Genomic DNA, 20,020 nt, shown 5'->3' with positions numbered 1-20,020 from the left:
CTAACCTCAGTTTAATATACTCTCCTCACTAGAACTTCTAAAAATCTACTCTTTCTCCAAAATACATTCATCTATAATCCTATATTTCTAGGATGTCCCCAGGCCCAACACAACATTCTATCACATGAGAACTGAAACACTAGTCATTTCGTCCAATCCACCTAATTTCTATGATTTAGATCTTCATCATTTCCTCTATAATCTTCAATGATTAACTCAAAATACTTAAATCTAATAACTATTATACTCTCCAACCTTTATCTCTCCTATAAGGTTTACAATGATATGGATAAAAAATAGAAACAGAAAAGGCATTGCAAGGTACGTCTAGAGTGATAATGGATAATAAAACTGTCTCCAAACATGAAACTGTCTTTATATGCAGTCAGATGGAGTATTTTTGTTGAAGAAATCTGCAAGTCAATCAAAATCAAATTCCAGTGCAATATCTAAGCCAAATTCCTCTCCTCAAATTCAAACCATAAAACAGATACAATACAATCCTCAAACAAATTCACAAAAGAAAATGGAGCATAATCTCATTAATACAGTCAGACTGTTGATCTCATTGAAAATACAGAAACCCAAGGACACCTACAAGCTCCGATAATCTATCACGGTGACTTCGTCGTCTGGGGCATCCAGATCTTGATAACTGCAACCACCATCAGAGTAAAGTCAATGATAGACAACAAAGACATATATGTTAAGTGGCATTAGGATCCAGACCTGTTGAAGAGAGATAGACACAAGTTTTTGTGCACGGACCCAACATCAATGGTTACAACTTACAAGGACCATTAGTTATGGTGAAAACAAATTATGCCTTCATCTCTCTAACTAGACCTCTTCTGTTATTTAATAAAATTAGAGAACCTGAACCCAAATCTAAATCGAATGCAATTAGAAAATTGAATAAATGCATTCATCAGTTGGCAGGCTCAATCTTGTTACTTGGATATCATTCTGCACATTAGCTAGTCTAAATTATCAAAAGAACTTTTTTAAAATTTTGAGGCCATAAAAGCTACATTTTTTCCTTTCAAGTAAAAAGCTCGCAGAAATAGTGACTATTAGATATTAGAAAAGGGATGAATAACTTAAGTACTGAAGATAATTAGGAATTCTCATGGGGGGAAATTTTGAAATGCAGACAAATTCTAAAGATCACATGCGTGATCCGAAAAGAGATAGCATGTTTTGGAGATATCATAATTGAAGATATCATCAAGGGTCCTGCTGAACATTTACCTGCGCAGTCGTCGAGGATCTGCTCTAAAAGCGGGAGGAACAGCAATTATTGGCGCTGACCCACCCACATGAGGACCAGGACCAGAACGCATCTTCCTACCAGGAGCATCATATGAAGGTGGGCCTCCTTGCTCTCTTAACATCTGCATTGCAACTTCTGGTGGAGCAGGAACAAAAGGTCCCAATGGCCTGTAGAGTTACAAATTATGTAAGTACCAACAAAATCTCAATAAAGCAATAACAAAGTGGATCAGAGTCAGAAGAATAGGAAGAGCAACCAACCCAGCCCCAGGTACAGGCATCAAAACTTGGGGAGGAGGGGGCATATCTGAGGTAAATTGAGGTACAGCAGGCCCACCATAAGCATCATACATTTCTTCATCATGGTTTCCCAACTGCCTCTCACTGGATGGGGAATTGTCAGGCCTATCTCCATTTATTCTGTCACTCCTATCATGATCTCGCCGACTACCACGATCATCTTTTAATCGGCCATCCAGACCTCCTAACCTTTGCTTAAGAGACTTGACCCTCTACATGCATAACACATAAGGGACCATGAGCATTTGAAAATCAAACCACAAAAAACAGGTTTTATACACCACTATGTTTAAGCCATGAATTCCAAAAGATTGATGCATCAAACTACTTGCCCCATAAGATAAAAACAGCATGCATTTAAAGGGAAAATATTCATAAAAACTTAATCAAAGATGTAAGTTATGAATCGTCATTAGTAATATTTTTATTCTGAATATATTGATCACGTAAATAAAATAACGTTTACCTGAGGTTGCTGCATGACAGGCGTTCCTCCGGGTGCATCTGAATCACTACAATGATAATAAGGCCATTATAACTGATCTTTCCACAAAAACATGCTTGCAACACTAAATCACAAAACAAAAGAAGACTCAATTAAAACTTACTTCATGTAATTTTGGAAATAAAGATCCTCGCTCAATTTTGAAGTCAGATCAGTGACAAGCTCTGGGTGTTTTAGCTTCAGATGTTTGTGCACAAATTCAGTAGCATGAAAAAGCTTTGTGCAGCCTTTAGCCCCACAACCATACTTCCACCCATACTTTTCATCCCTAATTTTTCGCACATATGCATCCAAGAATTCAACTGCTGCAGCATCTATCTTCTCCTTAGCAGTCCTAACTTCCAAAGGATCCTGGCCATTCAACCTTTCCTGCCAAAACGAATCAACTTTCTTCTCCCATTCAGACCCTGATTTACCTTTTTCTTCATGCCCAGCTCCTTCTGGTCTCACATGCCTAAAACCCTTAGCCTCATTAGTCTCAATCGTGCCATAATAATCTACACCATGAACCCGCCAGAGATAAGTAATAAGTGTGTCAAGTAGCTCAACACCCTCTAAGCCCTTAACAGATGTTAAACCCCGTATAATTACTGTGGGGCCCACGGATCCACTGCGAGCCTTATCATCATTTTTTGTGTGATCACTCGTGCATAAAATATTATCTTCAATTCCCTTCTCCATGTCAAGCTTACGAACTACAGCCTGAGCTTGTTGAATATCCTGTCGTATGCGTTTAGGTTCAGAACTAATAGGGTGAGCCTTTGGAGCAGCTAGGAAATCACTATCTTTATTAGGTTCCCTTGGATGTCTTCTTCGTTTAAGACCAGCATCTGTTTCCTCCTCTGAATGTGGCTCGCTTACATGCCCTGATTTGTTGGATGAAGAGGTGTTTAAACCAGGATTTCTGCATTGATTGTAATTCAAAGTATTCTCATCATACAAAGAATGTTAAAAGCACAAGAGCATACACTTGCTCACAGACGCGCATGCACACACACACATAGAGACAGAGAACAGAAGGAGAACATACAGGTCTAACGTTCCACTTTGCAAATCAAGCAAAAAATCCTTTGCCAGCCTTCGAGCATTTTCATTCCTCCTAAAAAATGTTATGCCAGATAGGATTGACTACAATTAGATATCTTAATAAAAACTTAACCTACCTGCCTATCTAGTAACCAATAACCATCCAAGTAAAAAACTTGTATATGATCCATCAACATGAAAATGATCTCTCACTTCTTCATAGACTGTAAGATCTGGGTAAACTCACCTTTCAATTACTGTCAGTAAATTTGTCGGGTGATATTTATCTTTCAACCTACATCAAAGGTAAATCAATTAAATAAAAGAATATGATTGTGTGTGCTTAAAACAATATGGTCATTTATACAATACACTATACAGAGTTGAAATTTTAGAGAGGAAACCCATACCACTCCTCATTCTTATGAGCATTAAAGTAAGCTCGCTTTTGAGTAGAAATATACTCTGATTTGTACTCTTGATACCTAGAAAATAAATTACACATCATTTGTCAATGAGTATTAGCATCCATAATTCTTCATTATTTAGAGCTTACGCACTGTGAAGGAGATATTTTTTCTCCAAAGCTTACCTGCACTCAGCTTCAGATGGCAGAATATCATCCTCAAGCTCCTGGATGAATTGCTTATAGGACATCAACCCCTCTCTGGAACAATTCACAAGCATCTTCAAGTTAACAGACTTAACCAGAAAGAGCATATTGTCAGATAGAGAAAAGTAGAGAGAACCTATGAACCAGCAATGACACAATCAACTTTTTTCATTTTTAACCTCTATAACTAGCTCTCTAGGGATGAAAAAGAGGAATTAAAATTAAAAAATATATCAATGCTATTAAAGGGAAAAACCCTACAATAAAGAAACAATTAACTAAAGAAATATCACCTACATTGACTGCCATCCAGTAACGAGAACAGAACAAAATTTTAGAAGGTTGAGGTCAAAAGCAGACAAGTAGGCAAGGCAAATTGCAATTGAATACAAATTATTGTACTAGAAAATGTAGGGAATGAGCAAATAAAGTTGACTCTTGACATTTTGGCAAAATTGTTTAGTTTGAAAAAATATTGTATAGTACAAATCGGGGTAGATTAATACATGAAGGATTACTAATATGGTATGCATGAGTAGTGTCAAGGTATTCTAAGTGAAGTTCCAACTAGAAAATCAATGGCGGCCCAACACTTCTACCGAGTGGGTTCTGGGGGGGTAGATGTACGAGTCTTACCCTCGCAAGCAAAGAGTTCAGGATTTGAAAACACGGCCTCTAGATCACAAGGGCAGCACTTACCGTTCCATTGAGAACACCCTCTTCCAATTAGAAAAAATAATTAAAAATTTTAGAAATGGAGTATATATAGAGAGAGAGAAAAACATGAAAACTTCTAGAAAAACTTCCTGATATTTACATTCATTCATGAAGGCATGTTATTTCCACATGGCTATGTTATCATTTTCACTCACAAAGCTTTTCTTTTCATCAGTATCTTGTACAAACTGATTGCTCATACAAATCTAGTTTGCTTATAAGTTCATAATGAAAGTTGGAATAGCAATCCTGAAGAAGCCAATCTTCATCAAAGTATAGAACCTGTGTGATAAATCCCTAGCAATCAAAGAAGACTTGGGGCCTGTTTGAAAGAAGTGGAAAAGTGAGAAAAGGGAGGGAAAACATACTGCTCTGTGTAAGATTTCCCCTCTTTCCCACTTCTCGCAAACAGACCCTTAGTATTCTCATGCAAAAATTGTCCTCCGTCGCTTTCAAGAGATTTATTCACCATGACAGAATAGCTTATTTCTTAAATTTCCTTCATCATTGGTATCTTCTATTTGAATGCCATCCGTACTTGCAGGTGATTTAATTCCAACACTTGGTTCTTTTCAAAGTGCATTTGGATCCGAATTTCAGGTTCACATATAGCTGAAGGAGAATCAGAATGTTGACACCCGAAATCTTTTTCTATACATACACACATCAACTTCCTCTAATAACATCAAGTATCATCTCCCAACAGGCTCAACAAATAGTAGCACAGATCTGATGTTGGCTTTGTATCATCACTATAGTACGGTCAAAAATATATATTCCATTGAAAATTCCCCCACGTGATGAAAAGCAAACTTACATCACATTAATTGAAATTTCACTCAACAGCATAAACCTTTAAAGTACATGTTTCAGGTCCTGCAATGTTTAGAGTATATATTGGCATGTTTGCCAGATTTCTTTTCTCAACTATGCTCCCAATTATAAAACTTCACATTTTTTGTGCAGGAAATACTTGACATGAGGAAGGGACTATGTATCCATTCATGATTTAAATTAAAGAAAAATAAAAGGCTCATCCTATGGCTTATCAATAAAAATAAAAAAGTACAAAGCTGACCTTTGTGCACCACCACCTGGCAAGCCAGCATAACTGCGATTGACATCTGCAAAATGTACCCAAGAGATAGAATCACATTAACAATAAGTTGATTCCGACCCAAAGAAGACATACTTGACTAAGTCTACAATAAAAAATTTCCATTTGGAAAGGACAATGATATTAGATTTACAAGTAAACTAAAACAATAAGAAACTTAACAAAATAGTTGAGAATCAAAAGAGAACACCAAAAAATAAAATATAAATACTGAACAAAACCCAGAGGGAGATATTTGGGGGCATTGGCGGAAAAGATGCCTCGTATAGTGAAACGACCAATATTCATGTAGGAATAGAATACATGCCATATGAGAGAAAAATATCCTCTTAAACAACGAAAACATTTGAAGTCCAAGTAACTGCAGAAAAGTCTTTTTCGTGTCAGTGAATTGGTTAACGTTTGATGAAGCAAATTTTTAATATAGTAATAGTAGTACGATATGTTAAACATGACGTCCAGAATGACTTTGCAGTTGTTGAAGACAATTTTGTTACATTCGTTAACTACAACCTTGTTTTTTTAAATCTGAATAAAACTTAAATATCAGAATTTGTTACATTCATTGACTCCAACCTTGTTATTAGTTGCACTGAAAAAATCTTCCAGACAGTAAATTTAACATGTCATCTGCACTAATGATGTTAATTCAAAACACCTGATGACTACTATATGGAAGTCACATTGTTAGCAGAAGAAACGGTGGAACACCATACCAATTTAACACTCATCACAAGCAACAACATGGAGCCCAAAACCATGAACACGAAGAATGAGAAGAGAAATATGAGTTATCATGCATATAAATATTTGTGTTCAAAAGTGGAAGTTGATGAGTTAAATTAAGTTCAATTGAAAAAATAAGGCTAGAACCAAAGCTATAGATAAATGTAATATGTATGAAGTAAACTATGTGTCAAATTGCGGACATGTCAATCGATGCGACACAAAATCACAATGATGTGGCAAAATCGGAACGCAACACAACCACTTTAGATTGCATAGGGCCGCATCAAAGTGAAAAAAATTTCGATAACAAAAAATCCTCACCGCAACACGATGCCTGCAATCACAACAGCTGACATTGCAACGCAATCACGGCCACATCCGCAATTTAAAACAACGGAAATAAGAAATCCCTAGAATTAATAACTATTAACATACATACCAGAAATTCCATTTTGATATCGTCCAGCAGGTCGATGTCCAAACCTTCCACCATAAGACCTCTCTCCACCCCTTCCACCGCCTCCCCGTTCATAGCCACCAGCATAATCATAGCCAGATCTGCTTCTCACATAATCATAGTGATAAATTCATACATAATTTCAAACGGGAACAAGAAATCCCAGATTATATATAAAATACATCTTATCTTATCCTAATCGTTGTGTGTATTTAGATTAACCTATTTTGCATTCAAGACAAAAAGATAAAGAAAATCACTACATAGATTATAAGCAAGTACTCAATTGCAATATTTCAATTCACAAATTCGAATCATCAATCAACATAATTCATCTATTTATCTATTTCAACGCAATGCCAAAAAAACAAATTAATCAAAACCCTAAAAACTGACCTGTCATCATGGCCATAACCGCCGCCACGGGGGCTTCCCCTCCTGTGGCGCTTAAACTGAGGAGGGGAGCGCCGTGAAGGCGGGGGAGGAGAATAGCGGCGGTCACGGTAGTTAGGGCTAGGGCTGCGGTGGCGCTTGAAGTCCCTGCCGCGGTGGTCCCTGGGGGACAAGTTGCGGTCATGATAATCACGGCGGTAGTCGTCACGGCGGTCCCTCCGCCTGGATGGGTGGATAGGCGGAGGATGAGGTGGCGGAGGGAGATCGTCATTGACGGCGGAGGGAGAGGGAGATTGGGGTAGGGAATCAGAGGGGACGTTAATGGTGTCGGCCATTGAAGAAAGAGAGAGAATGTGATGAAATTGGAAAAGGGAAAAGAAAGAGGGAAACCCTAATTGGAGAAAAAAGAGTGAAGAGGTTTGTTTTCGTGTTTTTTTCTTGATTTTATAGCTCTCTCAGATCTGGTTGAATTTGACTGGAAAATATGTTTACAAATCTCATCACTAAATTATATGGATGGGAATCTATTTAGTCCAAGACTAAATTAAAAAAAATATATATATATATATATTTCACATCCTCACTATTTATTTTATAAAAAAATTATGATTTATGTAATTTGAATTAATTAGTAAAATTGAATTATTAGATGAAATAGATTATTAAGATATAAAGTAGATTTTTTTGGGAATGGAGTATCTCCTGGTATAAGGAGATAAGTTATCTCCTCCTGCCAGTGCAATCATTACATGTGTCATGTTTCATTATTTTCTATAAAAATATTTTTTAAAAATAAACAAAATAACACACATGCCACATTTTTACTAGCCAGAGGAGATAAGTTATCTCCTTATATGAGGAGATACATTATTCTCTTTTTTTTAACATACTCTAGAGTAAGTTGATCACCTCCCAAACTATATTTGTGAAATGTTTTTTGAAGGGAGAGAAAGGAAAAAAAATGAAGGATTGAAAGTCATATATTTCATAATCCTAAAGCATGTCCATCCAGTTCATTGTCCTCCAATAATCAAATTACAAACAAACCCTAATGGGTTGTATTCTTCTTTATGTGTGTGAGATGCCTAGGTTGGCTTTAGGGATGGTAAAAAACTTATACTCCGAGTAAAATTCATATGTGTATAGGCATGGGTCACAAATGTATACCTACATATTTTTGAAACAGATCTTTCAAACTATTGGGGGCACAAGTATAAGTAGTACATGTACATGGATGTGTTCATAATATATGAAATCACTATAAATTACTTTAGTATCTTGTTGATTTGAATTTTTAAATTTGTGTGATTTAATTTAGTTGTGCACTTCACACATTTTATCGAAACAATGTTGTTTTTGTTGCATTTTTTTGTCTAGCAAGTATCTTATATACAAAATGCCCAAAACTTAATTTTCTTATGAAGTTTTTTTTCGATTTTTAAAACGCTTAACATATACTTGTGGGTAAGTATTGTATCTGCAAGTACATGCTAAAACCGATAGTGGTTACCCGAACAGGTAAGGATAAAATTTATTGTGTGTAGAATGAGTAGCGGGTAACAACTACTTGTGTCCTAATATGTTGACGTCTATAGTGGGTTTTGCTCTTTATCCTAGGATTTGTCTATGAAATAGAATTTTAATGGGAATGAAAGAAGAACGGAGGCTTCAGAGTCATCTCACAATTCTATTATGTATTATAGCTCTAAAGACTTCACTTATTTTATTTCTCTTACAAAACCTATCTCGCAAACACATCTTTAGGAAAATATTACATCACACCCTTTGTTGGTTTAAGGTTTAGAGATAAATGGTTTGGGAAAGAGTAAAGTAAACAATGATTGGTGATGTGATAAAGAATGATGAGAGATAAAAGGAAATATAGTGTAAGAAAAGTATAGAAATATCATTACTTTATACCTTATGGAGCAGTAGTATTTCCCTTCGGCATAAAAGTACTATGGTGATAAGATAAAAAGTAAGATACAATATGAATAGAGAAGAAACTCATATTATATTTAAGGAAATAATGTATCTCCTGGTGTGAGAAGATAACTCATCTTCTTATACTAATTGCACAATGACACATGTCCCTTCATTATTTTTATTTTTTATTTTCTTTCTATTTTCTCATATTTTATTTTTATGAATAATGATTTTCTTCTCTCACTAGGAACCAAGAGTTTCATATCATCTCCTTCACTCTCACCTGCCTATTCATTCACACACATTCACGTGAGAGAAAAATGCACTTCCATTTCTCATTCATTTACTCACAACACCTCCTTCTCTTTCTCTCTCAAATCTATATATTCTCTCACAAATCTATATATACACTCACAAATATGCATATTCTCTCTTATTCTCTTTATATGTGGTTGCAACATCATATTTTGCCCAAAGGTTTTTGAATCCTTTAAAGTTCAGATTGAGACAATTAATGTTCACTTGATTGTTGAAAGTTGAAACCACACTTTGATTTTGTCAAGGAAAGGAATAATGTTGTAAAAAATATATACACAACTCATGGCATAATCACATAAAATAAATTGTAGATATATGCATTCTCATAAATTAAGAGACTGTTTTTAAATTTGAATTTGTCATGTACTGTGTGATTGTTTGATATTATCATGTGAACAAGAGTAATTCGAAGTATGAAGTTATGTTGTGAACATTGTATACGATTAATGATAATGTAAACGGTCTTACTTTCATCAATTTGGTTACTCATATTCCCTATAGTCATCGTCTATATTTTACTCACAATCACAATTCAGACATTTCTTGTTTGGTGAAGATCCAACTCAAAATCAAGCTTAGATTAAAATAGCACCAATGGAACAATTGAATCAATTAAACCTCCAAATAATCTTCTCCAATAAAAAAATAAACTATCAGTTAAACATAGCACTAATCAAACCTTGAAGTGAAGATTGCGATGAAGGAAAAATGGCAATGGGGCTGCACAACGCAGCAGATGAATCATCCTTAGTCTCAGCCTTACACCACCCGTCGTGGACAGTTCTCTGTCACATAAATCAAATCTCTCTTTTTGGACTAATTTTGGTATGGTGTGAAGTACTAAAATGAAATAAACAAGACTTAAAAGGGGTCCGCTAGAAAGAAAACCACCAAACTTATTACAACATGTAAGCTTAAGAGAGATAAAGAGAAGATTTGTGAGAGAATACGCAGATTTGTGAGACAATATGCATATTTGAGAGAGAGAGAGAAAGATAAGAATGAGGTGTTCTGAGTGAATGAATGAGAAGGGAAAGTGCATTTTTCTCTAGGTGAATATGGGTGAATGAATGGGCAGCTTAAGAGTGAAGGAGATGGTATGAAACTCTTAGTTTCTGGTGAGAGAAGAAAATCATTATTCATAAAAATAAAATATAAGAAAATGGAAAGAAAATAAAAAATATAAAAATGAAGGGACATGTGTCATTGTGCAATTGGTGTAAGGAGGGGAGTTATCTCCTTACACTAGGAGATACATTATTCCTCATATTTAATGATTGGTGAGATCAAATAATGTTCACATTAAGTGATGATGACAATGATAGCAAAGACTATGGTGGCTTGGTATTAAGGCGTGAGGGTACTAAGGTACATCTGTTGTCCACACTTAGTGTCACTTTATATGCTATGATCTTATGATTGGTCAGGAAATTATTTAAAAATTAAAATTTAACTTAAATATATTTTTTTCAACCAATCACAAAGTCATGACATATGAAGTGATATTAAGTATAGGAGACCAGATGTGCATCCTAAAGGTAGGTAGGGAAAATATTATATTGTCCTATTTTGCTAGTTTATAATATAGCTTTCCCATATGATATGAAGTACACTACACAAACATGATATGATAGGCAGACTAGATGACTTTATCACGTCCCACTAGATCATTGAACTATGATTGTTTCATATCTCTTTTATCATGATCACAAAATGAGCTTTAAAGTTATGTTTGAGAGTATTAAGGAGATAAGTTAGGAAGAGAGAAAGTTTTTTTATATCATTCCACATCCTCCACCACAGATTAAAATAGAGTTTTGAGGGTTTTGGAGATGACATGTCAACTCATTACATGAATGAAACAATCAAACATCACTTTAATTGTTTTATTTTATTTATTCGTTCTATATCCTATTCTTCCAAAAATAATAGTTAGCTTATACACTAATCAATAAATTAGTACACTTTTTGGTTAGCAAGTATGAAGGGAGGTTTGTAGCTTTGAAAAATGGAATTTGTAACTTTTGAAAGTTACCTTCAAAAAATTATTTCAATTAACTTTTAAAAAACCATAAGAGTTTTTAACAATTCATATGTTAATTTCACTATTCATAATAACAAGACAAACCATTAAAATAGGTAGGTATATAAATATGTTCATCTATTAATATAAAAGTCAATAATAATAAATATTTAGACTAAAATGTGTAATGTTCTATTGATAACGAGACAAGTCATCTAACAACCAATCTTTGATATAAATAATGTTAGAAATGGAGTAACTTACACTCAAGAGAGATGTTGAATATTCTAAATATGAGTTAATATATTAAAGAAGTTTCACATTATGCATAAGTATATGATTTTTTAAAAATCATATGTGAATAGACACATAAGTTTTCCGTTAAGATATAATACGGACCCACTATGTCTTTGCTTGGTTAATCGTCCTGGTAGTAGTTCTGATAGAACCTTAGTCTTGGAAGAGAATGGAGGGGGAACCGAAGTTTTAAAAGTGTAAAACTCTTGTTTATTTGGTGCCTTGTTGCATCAAAAATTGCACTCTTGAGCCTTGAAGCAATTTGGACCATGGCAAATGGCGTGTTGGGTTGGAATTTATGTTGTGGAGGCCCTCATCATTTGATTGGTAGTATGTGCAGTTGAACTACCTTCAGATCATGATGCAAGATGGCTCCTTGGCCTAGGATGGGTGGGACACTTGGCGAGTAAAAAGGGTGGGTTGAGTACACAAGGTTCTTATTTTGTAAAGTCTAAAGAGGATAAATGTATGCAACCTTACTCAATAAATGGAAATTATTTCTAGGATTTCAACTCGTGACCTAGTGGAGATTTGGCAAGTACACTACAAAATTGGCCTACGATTTCATTGTTCTATAATCATACACCACACCCTTTAATTTCATACACTTATAGACAATAGGATGTTCCATGTAGCTTGTAGCTCCATATCAGCTTTTAACTCCCAATAACCTATTCATCACTGAACTGAAAAAAAAACAAAGTACTATGAATTTTACTCTAAAAAATTAAAGTTTAGGCGTTGCCCACAAAACATTCCATTTCTAAAAGATAAAAAAAGCTAGTTCATTTCAAAACATAAAGGCTCAAACAAAACTTATAAGTCGAAACTAGAACTCTGAACCAGAAAACCCATTCGAACAAGCATCAATTTCCATTAAAAACCAAAGTGCTTAATAGCGCATTTAAAGAGGAACTCTCGGACCTTTTTCAATTTGAATACAAATTGTTGATGACTGACAAAATTCAAGAACTAGACTTTGGGGAGTCTATATACATCTCACTGGCTGTTGTAGACAAATAGCGATATTAACTGAGTTTCAGTACCTATTCCTTCACATGAAAATGGTCAGGCTTGAACGTGAATCTCAGTCACTAACATGTAAGCAAATGCAAGGAATCACTCTGCTTCAAGGGCAGCAATTTCATATCTGACTTCTTCCAGATGTTCATTTATGGCCGTAACAGCATCCTGGACACCTTGAATAGCTTCTTTGAGAGCATTGTCATATTCAGCATCCGCTTCGGCCTCTTCGGTCCCAGAAGCTTCAGTAATCTCCTGAACATGAACACATTGATGCTCTGCAGGCTTTGTATATTTGCAATTCTCATGGCTCACCAGGCGTTCAGATGGCCGACCAGCTTTCTTTAAGACTTGAATGGTCGCTGTCTTTAAAGTAAAAGTATTTGTAAGTACAAGGCAATAAATTTGAACAATACATGTATATGCAATGCAAGAATCAAATTGATGTAAAAAGAATAAGGAGCTCTAAGCCATGAAGACAATTAAAGGCAAGAAGAATACTTAATTGAGAATTTAAGATTTGTCATTTTGCAAAATCAGAAGCATAGTCACTTTTATAGGAAGATGTCTAAACATTGACTAGCCCTTTTAGAGCGTCAATTTCTTTTAAGCATATTTGGAATTTAAATATACATGTAGTCACAACTCTGTTCATAATGGCCAAATTAACATAAAGGTAAAGAAACCAATATTTGCACATATACCAGGATGAACTAAACATTTAAGCAACCTAGGGGTTAAGGGCACATGCAACTATCTACACCCTTGGGCTCAAGTCAATGTACAGGTTAAGCATTCCAACAAATCAATGTATTATGTCAGCACTTCTAGTAATTTAAACAGATTATAGCAGATCAATGTAATATGTTACCACCTTAATGAAACACTTTAACAAATTATAACAGATGAACAGCTAGATGCAATAGACAAACAGTTCTCACATCAAATGATATCCACATAATATGTACCCAGCAAGTTCATAAAAATACAGGGTAGCACGTTTTAAGTCTGATCATAGAGAGAAGATATACAAAACACAGTACAATAAGAAAAATTAATGAAAGAAAAGAAGTTTCATGCATCAATATCAATGCCTATACATTGGCAATTTTTAGTACATAAACTATCCTTATACTAATGAAGGGACATACCAGATGCAGTTTCTGTTTTTCCTGATCTTGAACAGCTTGAAGGAGCTGCGCTAAATCAACTCGGCAGTAGTCAGGACTCCGAAATTGTGACTCCATTTCTAGGACCTAAGCAAAATCATAAAAAAATAATTAAATAAATGCAGTAAAATTAAAAAAAAAAGTTGGTTAACACAAAAAAAAATAAAAAATAACAGTAGGGTCATGTTTCAAACTTTTTTTGAGCAATCGTTGAACTCTATTGTGATTTCACTGCAAAGTTGCTGGTAAGCCAATTCTCCTCCAGAAGTCATGTAGTCAGAAAAACCCCTGCCAAGTTAGATATTTTGGATCAAGAGTCAAAATCCAACGTCCCTTGGAAAAATACTAGAACTAGATTACTGCAACATAATAAGGAATTGGGACCTAGAATTTCTCATCTAGCCTTTGTGGGTGATCGCTTTTTAAGCAAGTGTTTGATAGACTAAACAAGAATTATAGGAGCTTTTCCTGGGGTGATTCTTTAGACAAAGAGGAACATGCATCTTGTTGGTTGAGATAATATTTTCAAACCAAAGGTCCAAGGTGGGTTAGTTCTCAAGCATGCTAGAGACTTAAGAATTGCTTTCATGATGAAGCTATCTTGGGGAATGATTTTCAAAAGAGACTTGCTATGGGTTCAAGTTCTTAAAGGTAAATATAAATGTAGTCACGAGCTTATGCTTGCTTGGGTTGGAAATTCATGGAAGATAATGTCTGTTAGTGAGTGAGAAATGTGAGTAGAATTAAGTTTTCTAAATAGGTCCTATAACTTATAGTTAATGTTTCAAATTAGTCCTATCACTAACTAATTTCTTTTTGACGGAAAGTATTTATTTGTTGAGTGTTTAAAACTTAAGGGACTTACTTTAAACAAAAAACTTATGGGACTTACTTTAAACAAAAAACTTATGGGACTTATTCGAAACTAAAAAATAACTTGTGAGACCAATGCAGTAGTTTTGTGCCTATTATGGATTTACAATAACAGCCTCAAAACATCTCAAAATGAGCATTTGTGGAAAAGCAGCATTGAGACACACTATCAGTAACATGACAAAAGCAATAACCTTCTTGACATATGCATCTCAAAGCAAAAGACAAATGAACTCCCAGGTAGGAAAAAAATAGATATGGGAATTTGTTTATGGACTTTTCCCTCCCAGTCCGAATCAAGTCGGACGACCTACTTAAGAGAGTGAAGTTCCATTTACAAAAAAAAGGCTGTCAATGCATGAGGCTCCTACCTATCGAGGAGGTAGATGTAAGCAGGCTTAGCCTTAGCCTTACCCTCACGAGCTGGAGAGGTTGTTTCCCAGATTTGAACCCATGACCTCTGGGTCACAAGGCAAACAAACTTAGCTTTGCGCCAAGACTCACTCTCACTTTTTCCATTCACAATACACGAAAAAAGGGCGGGAAGAATTGAGCTCCTCATCACTCAGACCAACAGACACTGGTTGTGGATTTTAGGGCCCCATTTTTAAAGTTTTTGCACGAAAAGAAATGAAATATTGATTAATAAAATCACTTTTGACCTTAGTTGGGAGAATGTAAAAAAACACTTTTAACAATTGTAGCAAAACCCAAAACAGCGATTTACAACAAAGTTATACAACCAAAATCACTTTTTACAAAAACTTATTTCAAGCTTAAGGATCATAACATTCATAAACCCTTAGATTACATACAAAGAAACTAACAGAATTACAAAAAAGGAACGAAAATATATAAAAAGGATCGGAATCTAACAAACCTCTTAAGCTTGGAATATGCTTGAGCTCTGCGTTGCTGAATTTCAAGAAAATCGCGAAGCAAAAGAACGGTTTTGATTGAATCTAATGCGTTGTGTTCAACTTCCATCGTTGTTTCCTTTATCGAAACCTTCTTCTCGAAATCAAAATCTTCCTCCATACTCTATGCGATTTTCTACTTCTAAAGAGTCTCTGAACTTCTTTTACAAATATAAATACACTAATACGACACCGTATTATATAGTTATTCTTAGAGAATTACATTTTACACCCCGTGGTTTTGCTAATTACACATCAGTAATTAATAAGAATAAATTTTTTTATGGAGAGAGAATATATGATTTCCGTACATTTTTACTGTATCACAATTCATGTTTTATCATAATTGATTCTTCATAAAAATAATATAAATGAATAGTAAATACTACATGCATATAATCTTGTTTCAAAAATATTTAAAAGTAAATATAAATGATAATCATTGATATAGTGACCATATTCTAGCATTATAAGTGTGTGTTTGGTATAGATTAAATTTATATTTTCATTTTGTAAACTGTGAGATTATAAACTGTAAGATTATAATTTGTTTATATTTGAGTACCTTAACTGAAAACTGAATATAAATTAATTTGTTCTGTTTAGGTAAGGTAGAAAATTTGTTTTGATATAGTAAATTACAGAAAAAAATATGAGGTTATTTGCTTATGTTATGATTATTTTGTTTGTTTTTTTACACTATTTAAATATACATTTTTTAATATTTACCATTATATATATTTCAAGCTATGATCTACCATCAATACAACATTAGTTGCTAGTATAAATAATATATCATCTTCTTTATTGTCAAAATCTTCTTCATTTGAGTTATCACATTAGTAAGAGCTTTTCCTACCAACATCTTTTTATATGTTACACACTATAAATTAAGGCACACACTACAAATACAAAATAAATAATTGATATCATTATACACACATGAGTTTGTGAATTAAAGGAGACTACTTCCTAGGAATGACAAAAAAACCCGACCTGTGGGTACCCGTGGAAATACCCGCAATGGGTACTCACAATAATAGCTTATGAGAGGGAGCAAGTTTTATGATACCCACACCGCTGGTACCCGCAAATTTATATATTTAGTTTTTAGTTAAATTTTTATATATATTTATTATTATTTTAAGATTATATATCATATACTTTACTATTATTTCATAATAAATTATACATATTTGACTATGATCATAAATTTATCATATAAATATCTTATTATTCATGTAACAATTATTTTTACACATTGATTATTACAAATTATATAAATATATAATTAAAATTAAAAACTTGTTGGCTACCCGCAAATACCCGCTACCCACACGAGTACCCGCAAATATTGTGGGTTTGGGCATGAAAAAGCACTACCCATGCCAATTGTCAACCCTACTACTTCCTAATAACTAATAATAATAACAACCAACATTAACAACTATATAAGTTATCAATTATACAAGTGAAAATTGTAAATAGTACAATCTAATAGCTTATCCCCTTAGAGAATCAATCTCATATAACAAAAAGCTAAGCTTTGAGTATTCATCTCCTTGAGCCGCATATAGTTTCCTCATTTCTAGGTCTCTCAAGACATGGTTGTTCTTAGTATTTTATCAAGGTAATTAGTGAGCTTCTTATGTTGTACTTTCTTACTCTCTCTCCTTGACATTGAACCACCATTATTTCTTTACCTTCTCTTAAACAGATGGTATCAATGAATCAGAAAGAACGAGATGAAGCCACTGAATGGAGATTACCACTTCATGAACAAACCGAAAAACGAGTAAGGCAAGGGATTCAATGAATATTCTTCTGTTTTGTTTTTATTGAACAATCAGTAAATCTTCATCTAATTACAAAGCTAAAGAGGAGAAGAATTTATAGGAACCAATACCTTGAACTTAACCAACTAATTGCCAAAACAGAAAAATGAACTTTCCTGATACAGAAAGGAAGTTAAAACAGAAAATTGTTTTAACTGAAAACATATTTCTAAAAATAGAAAGGAAAGAATTTAAAGAAGAAGAAGAAGAAGAAGAAGAAACTAATGGCCATCAACTACATTTAGTTTTGACACCCTCCCTCAAGTTGGAAGGTAGATATCTTGCATTCCTAGCTTGGAAACCAATGAATTGAAAGGGCCTTTACTTAGAGTTTTTGTGAGACAATCATCAAGTTGATGAACCGATGCAATTGGTAGAAGATGAACTACTCCTTCATGAATCCTTTCTCTAATAGAGTGCCAATCGATTTCGATGTGCTTGGTCCTCTCATGGAACACTGGATTGGCAACAATGTAGAGAGCAGATTGGTTGTCATAGTAAATCATAATTGGAGTGGCATTGTTAAGAGCAGAATGAAGCTCAACCACCTTGCTTCACAACTAGCAAGGGCCAAAGCTCTATACTCAGCTTCTACAGAAGATCTGGAAACGGTCTTTTGCCTTTTGCTCTTCCAAGAGATCAAGGATCTACCAATAAAGAAGTAAAAACCTGATATAGATCACCTTGTATCAATACAACTGCCCCAATCAGAGTCATTGTACCCTTTGATTTTTGCTTCGTTTTGAGATGGAAAGAACAATCCTCTTCCTGGGTCATTTTTGAGATATCAAACAATTCTTAGAGTAGCTTGATAATGCATGTCAGTAGGATTAGCAAGAAATTGGCTAAGATATCCTATTGAGTATGCTATGTCAGGTCTGGTATGGGTCAAATAGATCAACCTTCCCACTAATCTTCTATATTTGGATGGATCACTGAGTTGATTACCACAATTCCCATGTAGCTTTATTGCTGGATCCATAGGAGTAGAACATGGTTTGGCACCTAGGAGTCCTGTGTCTCTTAGAAGATCCAATACATAATTTCTTTGACATATATTAATTCCATGAGTTCCTCTTGCTATTTCAATTCCAAGAAAGTATTTGATTTCTCCCAGATCTTTGATATTGAATTCTTTGTTGATGACATCCTTTAAGTGATCAATTTCTATCATGTTGTTTCCTGCAACAAGCAAATCATCAACATAGACAAGAACTGAAGTGAAGTTGTTATTAACAAGTTTAGTAAATAATGAATAGTCAGCTTTGGATTGAGTGTATCCATGTTGCACTAGAACAAATGTTAGTTTTGTGTTCCATTGCCTGCTTGCTTGCTTCAATCTATATAGAGATTTATGCAATTAACAGACTAGAGATTGATTCTCAACCTTTAAACCAGGTGGGAGTTTCATGTAAACTTCTTCCAACAGATCTCCATGTAGAAAAGCACTATTGACATCCATTTGATGGATGTGCCACTTATTAATAGAAGCAAGAGCTAACAAAATCCTAACAGTGGTCATCTTAATTACAGGACTGAATGTCTCAAAGTAATCAAGGCCAGCTATTTGGTTATATCTCTTAGCCACAAGTCTGGTTTTGTATCTATCTATGGTTCCATCTCCTTTGTGCTTTATTTTGAAAATCCATTTGCACCCAATAGCCTTCTTGTTGCTGGGTAATTTCGTCAGATTCTAAGTGTTGTTGTTGATCAAGGCTTGTAACTCTTTGTCTATAGCAAGTCTCCAACACTCATGCTGCATAACATCATTATATCTGGTAGGTTCCTCATGAGTGTTGAGGTTGAGTACGAAATGTTTGTATACTTTTGATAGCTTGTCATAGGATAGGTGTTTGGATAAAGGGTGCTTGATCTTATCATTGACCGAAGAATCCTGGCTTTGGGATATGAGGCAGTGATAGTCTTGAAGATGAGCAGGGGGCCTCTAATTCTTGCTGATCTTCTAAGTGTGGATGAGTTTTCTGGATCAGGCAGTGAGTTAGTAACTTCATTGGATTGATCATCCACTGGTTGTTGTGTTGAGCATGTTGGAGGATCATGATCAGGAAAATGATATGAAGAAGTGAATGTAGAAGTAGGCAAAAGAACTTCTTGCTGTTCTTTATTAATGTCAAACATATTGCTGAAAGGAAAAGATAACTCATGGAACATAACATTTATGGTTATAAAAGTCTCTATAGTTTTTAAATCATAAACAATGTAGCCTTTTGTACCAGTTTTAAAGCCCAAGAATATGCATTTTCTGGATCTAGGATCTAATTTCTTTCTATGATTAATAAGAGTAGATGCAAAGCATAAACAACCAAAGACTTTACACTTAGTTTTTATATCAAATTGGTTTTCAATGAAGATAATGAATCCTTTAAGCAAATTAGAGCATTCAGATTTTTGTTTCATCAAGTATATCCAAGTATGCCTAGATCTATCATCAATAATGGTTAAGAAGTATCTATGTCCTAACATGGAAGGAATTGCCAATGGCCCCCAAA

At 34.5% G+C, this 20,020-nt stretch overlaps 2 protein-coding genes across 2 annotated transcripts; both read right to left on the bottom strand.

Moving 5' to 3' along the window:
• Window positions 353-7,572, bottom strand: LOC109345996 (serrate RNA effector molecule-like). Its single transcript, XM_019585332.1, has 12 exons — window positions 7,133-7,572; window positions 6,719-6,837; window positions 5,512-5,557; window positions 3,696-3,770; window positions 3,514-3,588; window positions 3,351-3,398; window positions 3,108-3,176; window positions 2,181-2,981; window positions 2,039-2,084; window positions 1,534-1,784; window positions 1,252-1,440; window positions 353-655 (listed from the first exon to the last, which is right to left on the bottom strand). Exons 1-12 carry the CDS (start codon window positions 7,462-7,464, stop codon window positions 595-597), a joined length of 2,112 nt encoding a protein of 703 aa, XP_019440877.1. The 5' UTR covers window positions 7,465-7,572; the 3' UTR covers window positions 353-594.
• On the bottom strand, window positions 12,524-15,840 carry LOC109346000. Its single transcript, XM_019585338.1, has 4 exons — window positions 15,639-15,840; window positions 14,080-14,173; window positions 13,868-13,972; window positions 12,524-13,082 (listed from the first exon to the last, which is right to left on the bottom strand). Exons 1-4 carry the CDS (start codon window positions 15,794-15,796, stop codon window positions 12,813-12,815), a joined length of 627 nt encoding a protein of 208 aa, XP_019440883.1. The 5' UTR covers window positions 15,797-15,840; the 3' UTR covers window positions 12,524-12,812.

Source organism: Lupinus angustifolius, chromosome LG04 (genome assembly GCF_001865875.1).
Source record: "Lupinus angustifolius cultivar Tanjil chromosome LG04, LupAngTanjil_v1.0, whole genome shotgun sequence".
NCBI classification, from domain to species: Eukaryota; Viridiplantae; Streptophyta; class Magnoliopsida; order Fabales; family Fabaceae; genus Lupinus; species Lupinus angustifolius.
This window is presented reverse-complemented; position numbering and strand designations above follow the sequence as displayed.